The following is a 15,526-nucleotide window of genomic DNA, read 5'->3' as shown; positions in this document are numbered from 1 at the left end:
AAGAACAGGGAAAAGCTCATACGAAGGCCCAGAGGTAACAAGAGAGCATGGCATGTTCAGGGAACTGAGGCAAGAGTAGCAGACAGGCTGAGACAGTGATTGTGAGGTCTAGAGAAAAGGGAGATGAGGTTGGAAAGGAAGGCAGCTCATAGGACTTTATAGTTCATGTTGAAGGATTTGGATGCTGCCTTAAAAATCAGAAGCCACTGGGGCTGGCCCCATGGCTGAGTGGTTAAGTTTGCGTGCTCCGCTTCGGCGGCCCAGGGTTTTGCTGCTTTGGATCCTGGGCACAGACATGGCACTGCTCGTCTGGCCACTTTGAGGCGGTGTCCCGCATGCTACAATTAGAAGGACCCACAACTAAAATATACAACTAAGTACTGGGGGGGACTTGGGGAGAAAAAGCAGGAAAAAAAAAAGATTGGCAACAGTTGTTAGCTCAGGTGCCAATCTTAAAAAAAAAATCAGAAGCCACTGATGTGGTCTAAGTTAAGAAGGAGTGGCCTGAATGTGATTAACATTTATTTTTTAAAGATTTAAAGTGGGACACTGCTTGATGAGTGGTGCTAGGTCCGCGCCCAGGATCCAAACCGGCAAAACACTGGGCCACCAAAGCAGAGCACACGAACTTAACCACTTGGCCACGGGCCCGCCCCCCCCCACACACTTTTTTTTAAAAAAGACCATTCTGGCCATGTGTGAAGACTAGGTGGGAAGAGGGTCATAATGGGCATGTAGACCAGTGTGGAGATGGCTGCATTAGTCCAAGCAGGATGTGAGGGTGTGATGGACCAGAGCAGTTACATTGGAGATGGAACAAAGAAGGACTTGGAGAATATTTCATCTGTCCCTCATGACATGGTGGTCTCTTTTCAGGATCAGGTTTTCCCATGAGTTCTTTGAGAAGGCGTTGTTTCCTCTCCATTGTCTCATCTGCACTATAGGTACACTGACATCAGTAGCAGCCCACAGGTTGTGATTGTTAGACTCCAAAGTAAAAGCTTCACCACAGGTGTAGATAACTTGCGTATAGGTAGGTTAACTTGCTTGCTAGATATACTTCTATAAATACAGAGAAGTATGTGTGTGTGTACATACATACATATGTACTTAACTACCTTTTTAGAAAAGGGATATACAGCATTGTTCTACATGTCACATATATATTTCCTATAAAATACATGCAAGCAAATATGTAAACTCTTCATCATAAGAGTTCAGTTACTGTTTTTTTCTGGCCCACATGTGGTTTAAACATTTATTGGTTACCTACTTTGTTCAGGCTCTGGGGTGGTGCTAGAGATGGAGATTGGTTCCCGTCTTCAGTGAATTTTCAGGCTAACCAGCATAGAGGAATACAAAACAGCGTGTGCGACACAGGCTCTGATAGGCTAGACTGTGCACACACAGATGTTGATGCAGGGCATCTGACACAGCCATGATCTGCCAGAAGGAAATGATGCCTAGCTGAAGCCTAAGGGTTGAGGAACAGTGAGCCAGGTAGAGAGGATCAGAAATGGTATGTCAGGCTGAGAGGGCAGCATAAGCAAAGAGAGTATTGTATATTTGTAGAACTGCTAAGGTTGTAGCAGTGGACATGGAGAGGGAGGAAAAAGGAATCGATTTGAGAGAAATTTAGGAGGTGGAATCTCAGGAATCAGCTATGAGGGGGTAGATGAGGAAGAAGCAAGAATTTAGAGTGATGCCTAAGTTTCTGGTTTATTTTTCATGATCAATAATATACTAATAATTAGGTCCATTGACTAAGTCTTTAAAAGGTGCCTTGTACATCCTGTACTAGTTTGTTCTACATATATTATCTCTAATATTAAAAACACTCTTATGAGGTAGTTTGCAATTTTGTGAGGTAGTTGTGATTCTCCTCATTTTGCAGATGAGGAAAATAAAATTCAAAGAAGTTAGGCAATTTGCCTTAAGTCAGTAAGGAGTCAGTAGCCATTTCCACAGACAACAGGCCCCCAGAATGCCTCAGAATAGAAAGTCAAAGCCAATCTGGAAAGAACTTATGTATCCAGTAGGATGCACTTTCTCCCATGGGCAGCGTCAGTTGGAGATGTTTGACACTGCAGAGCTGTTTTTGGGCTGGGGCAATGGTGAACCTCACCCCTAAGGGAAGCCTGGTAGATGGCTCAAAAGACAACAACCAGAGCCTGCTGCTCCCCCTAAAGGAACGTCTAATTGGAATCCACACAACCAGAAGGAAGTTGTATAAACACAACATCACATCTCATCCCTGCCAGCAGCCACCTCACTTATGGGGATTTCTCAGTGGACATGGGAAGCTCTCATGTCCTCCCGAGGAACTCATTCTCTGAGCCCTCAATTCCTTCTTTAGGTGAAAAGAGTGTAGCTCACAAAGGCCCACTCTGAAACCGTTAGGAATTTACTAATTCTTGCCTTCTGAGATGTTTGTGGATACCTGTTTCTTTATCTGCCAGGGGTCCTGGAGCAAAGCAGGGGCAGAAGGGTTGGAAAATGATATAAAATGGGACAGCACTGCCGAGGATGTGCACACACATATGCACTTGCATACACAGTCACAGACACCCACTACAAGTATGCTTACACTCGCAGACTTCATGGACACATGGACCCACTAGTCAGACACAGGCTCCCTCTCAAACACATCTACCAATCACATCCACATGATACACACATACACACTTACAGACAGACAGACCAGAGATACATAAGGACACACTCACCATAGACACACATGCAGTTTTTGCATATATCTACATCACATGGACACAGAGAGGAATACCACGGACATGCATGCAGACACATAGCCCTAAGCATATTACCACAAATTCACACAGACCTCAGACATAGGCACACAGATACTCACATATACACTAGAGACATAGTCAGGAATATGCACACCCACAGATAGACATGCCACAGACACACTAAGACCCACATGGAGAGACAAACCACAGAGATACCCGCATGGGCACATCCTCAGATGCTCAGACACCCTGTACACACACACTCACACAAACACACTACATATGCCTAGACAAATACACAAATACAAGGCACAGATCTTTAAACATACCATAGGTACACATCTTATGATGTGTACCCACATACATGCAAACACAGTCACAAACCCTTAAACCCACATATTTATAAAAATACTTATATGTACAATGTACATCTACAAACCTATTGGGATAATCATAGAGAAACACCACAGATACCCACTATACATTCAGCTTGAACACGCCTGTACACATTCACTCACTCTCACATACACACAGTCACACGCTTCATGCACACAAACACATACAGACTCAGACAACAGGCATAAACCTAGGGCTGTGTTCACAGGAAACCAGGTGCTCATGTGCTACTGTTCCACAATCATTGGCCTCAGAACTATGATAACTTTTGTTCCCAAATGATTTTCTCAGGGTGTCTGTGAGGAAATGACCTATGAAGAAATTCAGGAACACTATCCTGAAGAATTTGCACTACGAGACCAAGATAAATATCGCTACCGCTATCCCAAGGGAGAGGTAAGGTTTGGAGGGGTGGCCCGCCTCCTAAGACTCCTCCCCAGTATCTCCATTCCAATCTCCAGGATTCCATAGTTTCCTAGACAGCTTTAGAAACAGGGTAAAGCATATTTTGCAGCAGCTGCCATCCCACAAGGAACATGATTATCTGGCCCTTGGCTGTCTCAGATTCATGGCTATAAGCAACAGATTCCTCTTTTTTTAAAAGATGCATACTTGCGTGCTTGTTTCCTTTGTTTCTGGAAGGGCTTACTTTATTCTAGACTTTGTCTCTGGTATCCTCTCACTAAAGGCACTTAAAATAGTTCAACATACTCAAATTTCCTGATGTTTTATTTCCAAATTGTCTAAAGCTCCAGCCTCTCTGGGCAGTACGTTGGAGTTCCAAGCCTCAATGACTAATAGTTTAACCAACTTCTTCGCCACCGCATGAACAAGGCCATCAGTTCCCTATCCCCATATGAGGTGAAGCCTCATTGCTTTCAACCCAACCTCTATTTAGTCAGTTCCACATTTTAGAGTATTTATTAGTCACGCTCCATTTCTGATACAAATTCCTGGGAATAATTGACAGAAAAGCAGGACATCAAGGAAGATAAAACAACAGCTATCTTGTGTTACAAAGCACTTTCACATTTTTGTCTTCATCCTCAGAATGACATTATAAAGTCAGTCTGAATTTGCTTTCATTTTCCTTTGTATATTTTGAGGCTATGTTATTAGAGAGATACAAATTTAAAGCAATTATATCTTCTTAGTGAATTGTATATTTTGTTATTACGTAGTGAGCAAACCTCTTTTCCCCTAATACTGCTTTTGCCCAAACGTGTACTTTTTCTTATATTAATATAGCTATACAACATTTCTTCTGGTTAGTATTTGCCTAGTTCATCTTTATCTGCCCATTTACATTCAACTGCTCTGTGTATTTTTGTTTTGTGTCTCTTGTAAACAGCCTATAGTTGGCTTTTGTTGTTTTCAATACAAACTGAAAATATATGTCCTTTGAATGGGTAAACTTGATATATTTATTGTAATTGCTGATTTATTTGAGCTTATTTCTTTTCTCTTGTTTTGAGCTCTCTATGCCTAATTTCTTTTTCTCTTTTCCTTCCTTCTTTAGAATTTATAGAGTTTGACATCTATATTTGAGCTATGTACTCTGTTTCTTTTTTAGAGGTTACTCTTAACATTTTAATATGCATGATTAACAAAATATAAAATCAATATCTCTACCCTCGCCCTAAAACAATTTAAGAACTTTAAAACTCTGGTCATTTTCCCCTTACATGTTGATTGTTGTTTTATATTTTAGTTCAACCTTGTGTTTTAATCCCCAAATACATTTTTATTGCTATTATTAAACTTATTATTGTATACACTCAGTGTTTATTTAGATTTAACCATATCTTTGCCAATTCCTTTGATCATTCTTTCTCCTTGTATCTCAGGTTTTCCTTCTGAGTTCAATTTCCATCTTCCTTTACAAGTTTCTTTAGTGAGGATCTGTTGGTAGTAAACTCACCTTTCTTTTTGTCTAAAAGTTTCTTGAGGGGGCTCAGTCCTAGATGATACTTGGCTTGGTATAAAACTCTAGGTTGACAGTTTTTTCTCTCACTTTGAAGATATTACCCCCACTGTCTTCTGGCTTCTAATGTGGCTAAGTCTCCTGTCTAATTGCTGTTTCTTTTCTCTCTGACTGATTTTAAGGTCTTTGTATCTTTATTGCTTTTAAGGTCCACTCTGATACGTCTAAATATTAATTTCATTTCATTTGTCTTGACTGGGATTAGCTGGGTTTCCTGAATCTGAGGATTGGGATTCTTCATCAATTTTACAAAACTCTGAGACATTATATCTTTATTCTTCTCTCACATTCTGTCTGTTATCTTCTTCTGGAAATACAATTGGATGTGTTTTAATCCTGTCTCTATCCTTTATGTCTCCTAACTTCTTCTTATTTTCAATCTCTTTGCTGCATTCTGAGTAATTTCTTCGGCTCTATCTTCCAAATTGCTATTTCTTAAATTGTATCTAATCTGCTATTTATTCTGTCCATTGGGTTTTCAATTTTAATGAATATATTTTTTTGTTTCTAGAAAATTTTAGTTCTTTTTCAAATCTACATCATATATTTGATAGCATCTTGTCTCTTCATTACATTTTTTATTCCATGCTTTATTTCTTTAAAAATTTCAAATATGTTTATTTTATATTGTGGATCCTTTATTTTAAGTTTTTAGGATTCTCCTCTTGTTGTTTCTGCTTATTTTCACTCATGGTAGTTTATTTTCCTTGCATGTTATGTGAGCTTCAGTGTGGCAAAAATTTATCTGTGAGAATTCCATGTAGCCTGAGTTGAGAGAATTTCTATTTGCTTCTTCCAGACACTACTGGGAACTAATGACTTGAAATCAATTTTTATTAAACTCTCAGGCTTGTAGTTATACATTCTTACAGGAGGCTTTTCCTATTTTTTTTCCACCAAGAGTCAAGCAGAGACAGATACATGTTCTTATTATTTCCCTTTGCCTGTGGATATGCTTTTTTCTAACCTACACTTTTACTGATGATGTAACCCTTTGATGATCTCAGATTTATGTGAGACTCTCAGTCTCAACTCGCTACTTTGTACACACCTAAAGCCTTGTCTCCTGTCTCTATAAGGTTTCAAAAACTCAAGCCTCTTGGATACTGTGATTGGCAAATGTCCTCAGGGAAGTTGTGGCTTCTACATCCACAGATTACTCTTTTTTTCCAAGTTGTTCTCCATTTTGGAACCTTATATTTATAATGTTCCATTCATCTTCTTGAAAGGTCAGCAGTACAGACATTTATTTTATATACCTTTACTAGGAATTTTTTTTAGTGGGAAGTTTTATTATTGCTGTTGTTATCTAGTCCACTATATTGATTGACCCCATTTAATAGATGAGAAACTAAGACCCAAAAAAGAAAGTGTGTTGCCCAAGGTCATACTTCTGAGTCAACAACTGAACTGGTGCCAGAATGAAATTTTCCTGATTCCCAGCCTAGAATTCTCCTCTGGGCAAATGTGCCTCATCTCCCTTTCTTACCCAAGCATTTCTCTCACTTTTAGTCCTATGAGGATCTGGTTCAGCGTCTGGAGCCAGTTATAATGGAGCTAGAACGGCAGGAAAATGTACTGGTGATCTGCCACCAGGCTGTCATGCGGTGCCTCCTGGCCTACTTCCTGGATAAGAGTTCAGGTACCACTCTCCTCTCTGTTCCTGTTGTGGGGCACTGGATGTGATTTAAGATCTTGACACAAGCAATTGGTGGTCTATATCTTAGTAGCTGAGAGCACAGTATCTAGAACAAGGATTCCTGAGTTCCAGTTCTTGCTCTGTCACATACTAGCTTTGGGAAATTGCTTTAACCTCTCTGGCCTCAGTTTCCTCATCTGTAAAATGGGGAGAATAGTGCTAAAGTTTAAATTCAACATGTGTAAAGAGCTTAGAACAGTTCAGCACACATAGTATGGGCTATATAAGTGTTAGCCACTGTTATTAGTATTAGTATTTATTCTGAGCTAATGTTTACAAAGCCGACCTTAACAGTCTGCCTCAACCTGAAAAAGCTGAGCCAGTATTTCTCCGAAGCGTGCAGTCACCAGATGGTAATGGGACCTTTCATGGCCTCGTGATCCTAATTATAGATTTCTGTCTTTGCTGTAGGGATTATTTCCCCAAGATAGTGATGTTTCCATTTAAAATTTTTTAAATGGTAATTTCTTTTTGTAAAAAAATCTAGATGTAATTTACAGAGTATCTATATACTGACTACATATGCTGAACCACATACTAGGGCAGGTGGCCTGGCAAGGGACTGCTGTGTCACCTTGAGGTGCGAGAGTCCATTTCTGATGTGGACGCTGAAGCGTTGGCGTCTCCGGGAGACTGTGAGGGTGTGTGAGGACAGTGCGAAGTCATATGTGAAGGGGACAATGTCCTGCAGACTTGGATCTGTTGTACAATGCTGGTTTCAAAAAAGAAAAAAGAGCACTTGTAACATGGACTCATCCAGATTTGGGACCCAGGGAACTCGAGACCTTGACGTTGGACAAGTCATTCCCTCTGCCTGGTCCTGAGCCTCCTCACTGCGAAAAGGTGCTGGGGGTTGGGCTGGGGTCCTCGCTGCATTTCTGATACCGTCCGCGTCTCAACTGCACGATGCTGTCTTTCTTGAAACTGCGAGGTGGGCCCTGTAACCCCAACTGAGCAGATGAGGAAATGGAGGTTCTCAGAGGTGAAGCGACCTCCCCAAGGTCACGGGGCTCAGAGGGGCAGTGAGAGGCGTTGATCTCAGGTGCATTTCAGAGGCCCTCCCCTCTCAGACACACCTGGGCTGCGTGGGGGGCACATGCACCTCCCGTTTGCACACTGCTTTACCCACGTCTTACCCGCTTTCGTGCACAGGCCACTCCAGCTGCTCACAGCTGCCCGGGGAACAGGGCCAGGCAGGGCTGGGCATTTGCTCCTACTCCTGTTACTCGGGTGAGGAAACTGAGGCCCAGAGAGATGATGTGACTAAGAATACAGACCCACAGGGCCCCCTCCGAGTACATCTAGTCCAATCCTGTGCTGCGAGAGATGGGAGCACTGAGGGCCAGAGAGTAAAAGGCGGGGCCTAGGTCACTTGTCCAGGTGGTGGCAGAGCTGGGCCAGAGACCTCAGGCGAGTCGCTTCCCTTCTCTGAGTGTTCCATCACGTGTGCAGTGAGCAGCAGTAACCCCCGCAGGGTATCGGTGAGGATGGAAGGAAACGGTGCACCAAGAGCGCCAGGCCCAGGACCTGACCACGATGATGACAAAGACGAGGAGGAGGAGCAGGAGGGATGCCCAGGATACCGCCAAACCTGATGTCTCAGGAGCCTGGGAGAGTGGTGGCAGGTCCTAAAAGCCTAGGATAAGCCTCAGGGGCAGCGAAGCCGTGAGGGGTGGGGTTCTGGCTCCATGAAGGGAGATGGGGAGCCGTAGGGGCAGACTGGGTGGGCAGGAGGGTGGGCTTCTGCAGAGAGGGGTGACAGGTGGGTGTGTCGCCCCCACGACACCGTGAGGCCCTCGAAGGCAGTGGCAGCTGACTGCAGTGGGCAGAGCACACGTTTGACCTCAAAGGGTCCTGGGCTCAAGGACCAGCGCAGCCACTTTCTGGCTGTGTGGCTTACAACAAGGGTCTTGGAGCCTCAGTGTCCTTATCCATGGTACAGGCCTCTGAGAGGGTGCCACTCACCCCAGAGCTGTCTGGCTAATAACAACTAGGCCGGTACAAGAAATTGTACATGAATATTTAGAACCACTTTATGCATAATAGTCAATAACTAGAAACAAGTGAATCGAGGAATGCTTGTCCATCAACAAGCGTGAGAGGAGTCAGAGAGTGCAGGCCCGGGCTGGGGAGAAAGCTGTGGGAGCTGCCAAGGTGCAGGCACACCTCATCCAAGGGCCCTGGCGCATAGTAGGGTCTCGAAAAACACTTGCTGAGACGCAGTGTGAGCCTTTGTGGTCGGGGAGCCTGTGGAAGGCCCGAGGCTGGGGGCGGGAGGGAGGCCTGCCTCGGTGTCACGTCTGCCCTGTGAGTGAGGAGGCAGGCCGCCTCCTAGGTGACCAGACTAACCCCCTGGGGCACCCACAGTCTGCCTGCATTCCCCAGGGCCCTCCTCCCTCCCTGCTCCCAAGGCCACCTCTCTGCTCTCTTCCTCCCTGCCCACCTTGCTCTCAGCACTGCCCCCTGCAGAGTGTGGGGGAGTGGGTCCCTGGTGAGGAAGACCATGGGGAAGGAGAGATGGGCGGGGAGAGTGCTGCAAGCCTGGAGGCCTGGGGAGGTGGTGCCCTCCCCAGCACCCTGTCTCTGAAGGCTGCTTTCTCCTCCTTTCCAGATGAGCTGCCATATCTCAAGTGCCCTCTGCACACAGTGCTCAAACTCACACCTGTGGCTTATGGTGAGTGCCCCCTCCCCCATCTGGGGAAAGGAACATAGAGGCCATGAGCAAGCCTCCAGTGCCTACCATTTGCCCAGCAAAGACCTGGGGGAGTTTCTCTGGGTACGTAATTGGGTGTCCTGGTAGAGGTGGAACTGGTGGTAGTAAGATGAGAATGGGGAAGGATGAGGATGACCTCTAAATCTGAAGCCTGGCCCCAACTTTCTTTGTCTCTACTAGAGCACTGAGCATAGAGTGGCAAGCTCTAGGAGGAGAGATCCCCAAAGGGGACCAGAGGAATAAGTGTAGGTTGGGGCCAAATTGAAGGAAGGGCTCAAAGACCAGCCTGGGCAGTTCAGACTCTCTCTTGGGCCATTGGTTCCTCAGAACTCCCTTCTGTCCTTCCACACCTCTGGTGTCGCCATTGTCCTATAAATAAAGTTTACCTGGAACTGATCACCCTAAGGCAGTGGCCCCAGGACTCTTCCACCACTTCAGCACCTAACATAGCCCAGAGGATCCACAGGGCTCCATCATTATTATATAGATTAGTTTGCTATCTCACAGACCACAAGACTTGGGCGAGGCCCCAGAGATCATCTCTTCTCATCTCCTTCCCATTCCCGACCGAGCAACTGAGGCTCAGAGAACTCAGACTGTTAGGGGCAGAGCTGGCAGAACACCCCCTTGGCTCCCCTGAGACCTGGTGTCTACCCCACACATCACGCAGCTGGTCTAAATTCCCCTCCCTACAGGGAAGTCACAATCTGCACACAGTGTGGAGGGGAGTGTGGGTGGTGATGGGTGAGGGAGGAAATGACACCTCAGGGAAGACCTGGGCTTACCTTGGGGGCTTATGGATGGATGCGTTGTTCATTTCAAAGGCTGCAAAGTGGAGTCCATTTACCTGAACGTGGAGGCTGTAAACACACACCGGGAGAAGCCTGAGGTAGGTGAGGGACTCCGTGACCTAAGCTGGCACATGGTAAAAGCACCCTTCCCCACAGAAAGGCCGCTCCAGTCCCATAGAGCTTGGGTGTTGTGCACCAATAGGTAGAATAATCAGCACCCAGAAATGTGGAACTGGAGCCCAGACCCAAGCAAGGCACCATAGAGGTGCAGGGCTAGAGTAACCCCTGTTGAAAAGGCCTCAGACTGATTCCCCCGAGACTTGCCTGAGAAGCCGAGAGGGCAAGAGGCAGGGGAAGGGCTGGGGATCCACATTACTGCCTTCTTCCTATTAATCCTGGGCTTTCTCCTCTCAGAATGTGGACATCACCCGAGAACCTGAGGAAGCCCTGGACACTGTCCCTGACCACTACTGAGGCCTTTCCAAGAGTTAAACTGCCTCTCCTCACTGTCTTCTACCTTTAGGAGCTCCTATCCTTGCTCTTCTCCTACCCTGAGAAGACTCTAGACTTGGCCTCACTGGAAGAGCCCTGCTTCCAGTGAAGGGGCCCTCAGCAGCTCCAAAACAGGTTTCAATTTTTAGCTATAATCAAGGAGTGCAGTCTAGCTCTATATGAAAATTTTTCTTTCTTAATTCCTATTCTCTGATCAATAAAGACTTCTCTTACTGCCTACTTACTGATTCCTCCATTATCTCCCAATCCATCAGCACTCTTCCTCCTCATTGTTCTTCCATCCCTAGCCAGCTTGGATCCTATGTTCCATCTCTTTAGCCACTCTCCATACACCTACTATGAGCAGGTACCAGTGACCCAGTGGTGAAGAGACTCATACGCTTACTATCTTTGTTCCTTTGTCCTTCCATCATAACCACTCAGCAAGACCCAAACCTTGTCTAATCCACATCACCTTTTTTGTTTGCATCTGCTACAGAGGTGCTGATCACTGCTTGAAGTAAATCTACATTTATCTGTTTCCACAGCCACCCTTAAATCCTGTTCAAAGTCAGGGTCACTCTGTATTCTCTGGCATCCATCCCGTCCCACCTTCTCAGGGATGGGCTACTTCAGTCAATTCCTGACTATTCCATATCTGTCCCCTGCCCTCTATTAGCTTTTGCCCCCACAGTCTATGCAACACGCTCAGGTTTCTCTCTTCTATCTCAAGAAAACTCCCTTGTTCCCATGTCTACCTCTAGTTACCTTCCTTTCTATCCTCCATTCTTACACAAACATCTCAAAATGAATCTATTCTTACTGTCCAGAACCCTCCCTCACCTTCTGTTCAAGGCGTTCCCCTTCTATATCTTTGCTCAAGCTATTACCCCTTGTCTGCCATGCTTTCCCCTGGTCTCTATCCTATTGAAGTCATACTTGCCTTTTTAGCCTCAGGCTTGAGCCCACCTTCTGTAAAAAGCTATGCTGATATCTAGCTCTTCTATGAACCCAAAATGTCACTCACAACAACCCAAGCACATTAAAAGACAGAAAAAAGCTCCAATTCATTTTGCAAATTTAATGTAACTCTGATACCAAAATACAACAGCACACAAAAAGCAAACAATAAAGCAGGATTGGCAAACAGATTTTTCATAGCATGTCAATCTCAGCTGGTAGTATCTGCTTAGACTGCTGCATAGACAAAGATTCCAGGGATGTACCTTGGCTCCATGGAAAGGACTGCTGTAATTTATTAGTGGTATCTGTAAACATGGGTAATAAGCCTGAAAAAAAAACACCAAACAGTAACACATTTTGGCACCAAATATACTATTTTCTCATACTTCCTTCATTGTCCTCATTTCCCCACCTTGCCCTCCTGCCTTGGGGTTTCTTTAACATCTCCCAGATCTTATACCCACCCCCATGGGCCTTGGCTGTGGAAATGTTGTAATTATCTAAAACCTCACTAGCCATAGGAGAAGCTACAGGCACCAAGGCTGGTGGCTCCACCACCAAAGCCAGCACCGTTGCTCGGTCCATTGCCAAAGCCAGCACCACTGCTTGGTCCACAGCTGAAGCCAGCACTGGTGCTCAGTCCACTGCCGAAGCCAACAATAGAACTGGGTCCACCATTGAAGCTGGTGCTGGTGCTAGGTTCGCCAGTAAAGCCAGTGCTGGTGTTGGAACCACTGCCAAAGCCAATTATGGTGCTCATTCCTCCATTGAAGCTGGTGTTAGGCCCACCGCTAAAGCCATCACTGATGCTGAGGCCACCATTAAAACCAACACTGGGGCCAAGTGTGCTGCCAAAGCCAGCATTGGTGCCCAGTCTACCACCAAAGCCATCACCAGAAATCAGTCTGCCACCAAAGCCAGCGCTGGTGCTCAGTCCATCACCAAAGCCAGCACTGGTGCTCAGTCCACCACAAAGCCAGCACTGGTGCCTAGTCCACCACCAAAGCCAAGACTTGTGCTCAGTCCACCACCAAATCCAGCATTGGTGCTTAGCCCATTGCCAAAGCTGAAACCAGCACTGGTGCTGGGTCCATCACCAAAACTGGCACTGGTAGCACCACTAAAGCAGGTGCCAGTGCTAGGAGGGCCACCAAAGCAGATACTGGCACTGAGTGTGCCACCAAAGCTGGCACCAGAGCTGGGATAGCCTCCAAAGTAGACACTAGTGCTGAGTGTGCCACCAAAACCAGTGCTGGTGCTAAGTGCACCACTAAAGACTGCACTGGTGCTGAGTGCACTGCCAAAGCTGGTGCTGGTAATGAGTGTACCACTGAAGCCAGCAGTGGTGCTGAATGTGCCTCCAAAGCCAGAGCTAGCTCCACCAATGAAACTGGTACCGGTATTGAGCAGGCCACTGAAACTAGAACTGACCCCACCACCAAAGCTGGCACTGGTACAAGGTATGCCACCAAAGCTAATGCTAGCTTCTCTGCTGAAACTAGAGCTAGTACTGGCTGTACCACTGGAGCTACAGCTGGCTCCACCACTTAAACTAGTGCTAGTGCTGGGTGTGCCACCAAAAGAAATGCTGGCTGTACTACTGAAGCTGGCACTGCTGCTGGGTGTGCCACCAAAGTTAATGCCAGCTCTACCACCAAAGCCACCACTGGGGCTGGGTGCACTACTGAAGCTAATACTAGCACCATCAGTGAAGCTAGCCCTGATACTATCTCCTTGGCTGAAGTCGACGTTGGTGCTGGCATCTGCATTTTCTTGGGCTCCGGCCTGAATTTCAAATGAAAATCTGCTCCAGGACTGAGCATCATCACCTAACTCTTCCCTTGTTAGGCAGTCGATATCCATGTCATCCTAATTCCAGGGCCCAGCCACAGCTTCCTCTCCAATCCTCATTTGGGCTCTTGCCCAGTCCTTGGGGTCTTTCTTCTGCACCTGAAATGGAAACAATAATCATTATAAAGAAAATAACATTTGTAATTATGTATTAAGTACATACTATGGGCTTTATATAAAACTAATAGCAGTATTTTTTAAAATTCTTAGTTACTGGGGCTCTATCATGGGCCAGTCCTGAGATTTGATTTCAGCTCTGACAACTTAGGTGCTGAGTGACCTTGGACAAGTTACTTAACCTCACTAAGCCTAAGTGTCTTCATCTATAATATGGGAAATAAGAGAGTATGTTATGGGTTAAATGCTTTTGTTCCTCCTAAATTCATATGTTGAGGCACCAACCCCCACTGTGACTGTATTTAGAGATAGGGCCTAAATGGAGGTAAAGTTAAATGAGGTCATAATGGTGGGGCCCTGATCCAATAGGATTAGTGTCTTTATAAAAAGAAGCTCTCTCTCCACCATGTGAGGACAGAGCAAGAAGACATCGTGTGCAAGCCAGGAAGAGAGGCTTCACCAGAAACTGACCCTGCTGGACCTCGATCTTGAACTTCTAGCCTCCAGGAATGTGAGAAAATAAATTTTTGTTGTTTAAGCTGCCCAGTCTATGGTATTTTTGTTATGGCAGTCTGAGCAGACTAATACAAAGTAAGAAGAATGAATGAAACAATGTAAACTTTAAGTCCAGCAGCATTCTGGAACATAAATAAAGTTCCATAAATTTATATATGAAGTGCAGGCTGCTCTGTACCTGCCCATCCCTGCACATAGCCTGCTCCAGCCAGGGGCATCCCGTATCTTTAATACGCCAAGTCAGGGCAGCTCTCCTATTACCTTGCACGCAAACTTGAGGACTTTCGTCTTGCTAGTCTCATGATAGGAGCGCAAGCCCCAGAGAACTCATATTCAGGTGGTCTGCTACTGGGAAGCCTCTTGTACTCCAGGTACCTTGGAGAAAGGAAATGAAACTTGCTTCTAACCAAGCAAACCTGTTGTCTAAGCACCGAGCACCAGGTGGCAGACTCCTCCAAACAAATACTAAACTCAGCTCCTTGAGAAAGATTTCCAAGACCTTCTTTCCCCAGACTCACTCCCAAACACAGTTCATGGTCTTGGCCTGCAATATTGAGCAATTTCCCACTGGCCCTGTGCAAAGCAGTCACTTGGTGCCAGAGGGGAGGCAAGTATAGGTCATGATGTCATGTCACAGGAAGGCCAAAGTATCCTGCCACCCGTGAGGAGTAAACCCAAGTTTCTGTTGGGTGTGTTTTAAACATAGGAGCCAGTCTTCAGGCACTCTGCTCTGAGCACACCGCATAGCAAGGGTCTTGTATTTGGTCTGGCCCAGCCCTAGAATGGTCCACCCATGGGAATTGTGAACAGAACTCAGTTCTAGGGCACAGGATACCCATACTTCTAAAGCTAGTATAAGAAAAGGGCTGAAGGATCTTGTCAAGATGGCGGTGTGAGAGACATTGAACTCGCCTCCTCCTACAAACACAGCCAAGTTACAACAATTTTTGGAAAAATTACTCTGGATTGAAAACTGAAAACTGGATAAAAAGAACCTGCACAACAAGGGACAGTCCTGACGAAGGCAGAAGAGGCAGTAGTTCCTGCAAGAGAGGAAAAACCCACCTTTGGGAGCAGCAGAGATTCTCAACTGGCCAGGCGGGAGACACCCTAAGGTACGCAGTCCTCCCTGGAGGAGTTAGGTCCAGAGACGGGGCGATACTGCTATAAGCATACTTCAGATTCAGCCAAACTGAGACGGGGGTCTTACTGTCTGGCTTTGCTGGCTATTGACTGCAATGGGGACACCCCCAG

General features: G+C 45.7%; 2 protein-coding genes and 1 non-coding gene across 11 annotated transcripts in view; 1 reads left to right on the top strand and 2 right to left on the bottom strand.

Moving 5' to 3' along the window:
- Positions 1-11,974, top strand: part of PFKFB1 (6-phosphofructo-2-kinase/fructose-2,6-biphosphatase 1) — a 74,642-nt gene extending 62,668 nt beyond the window's left edge. For all 9 annotated transcript variants that reach the window (XM_070502886.1, XM_070502884.1, XM_070502887.1 and 6 more), the window contains 5 exons: positions 3,438-3,542; positions 6,643-6,772; positions 9,441-9,503; positions 10,367-10,431; positions 10,748-11,974. In XM_070502886.1, coding sequence (XP_070358987.1) covers positions 3,438-3,542; positions 6,643-6,772; positions 9,441-9,503; positions 10,367-10,431; positions 10,748-10,807 — 423 coding nt within the window. In that variant the 3' untranslated portion in view covers positions 10,808-11,974. The remainder of the gene's footprint in view (positions 1-3,437; positions 3,543-6,642; positions 6,773-9,440; positions 9,504-10,366; positions 10,432-10,747) is intronic.
- A 170-nt stretch (positions 11,975-12,144) lies between these two features.
- Positions 12,145-15,526, bottom strand: part of LOC106834224 (trophinin) — a 58,678-nt gene continuing 55,296 nt past the window's right edge. Inside the window, 4 exon segments of the mRNA XM_070501749.1 lie at positions 12,145-12,760; positions 12,763-13,738; positions 14,534-14,595; positions 14,598-14,647. Of these exon segments, the coding sequence (XP_070357850.1) occupies positions 12,300-12,760; positions 12,763-13,738; positions 14,534-14,595; positions 14,598-14,647 (1,549 nt within the window). The 3' untranslated portion in view covers positions 12,145-12,299.
- LOC123282783 (small nucleolar RNA SNORA11) lies at positions 14,882-15,015 on the bottom strand. The gene has a single exon (XR_006523021.1). It is a non-coding gene; the product is annotated as a small nucleolar RNA SNORA11 (small nucleolar RNA).

This window comes from Equus asinus, chromosome X, assembly GCF_041296235.1.
Source record: "Equus asinus isolate D_3611 breed Donkey chromosome X, EquAss-T2T_v2, whole genome shotgun sequence".
Lineage (NCBI taxonomy): Eukaryota > Metazoa > Chordata > Mammalia > Perissodactyla > Equidae > Equus > Equus asinus.
The sequence above is the reverse complement of the archived record's forward strand: the minus strand, read 5'-3'. Positions and strand labels throughout refer to the sequence as shown.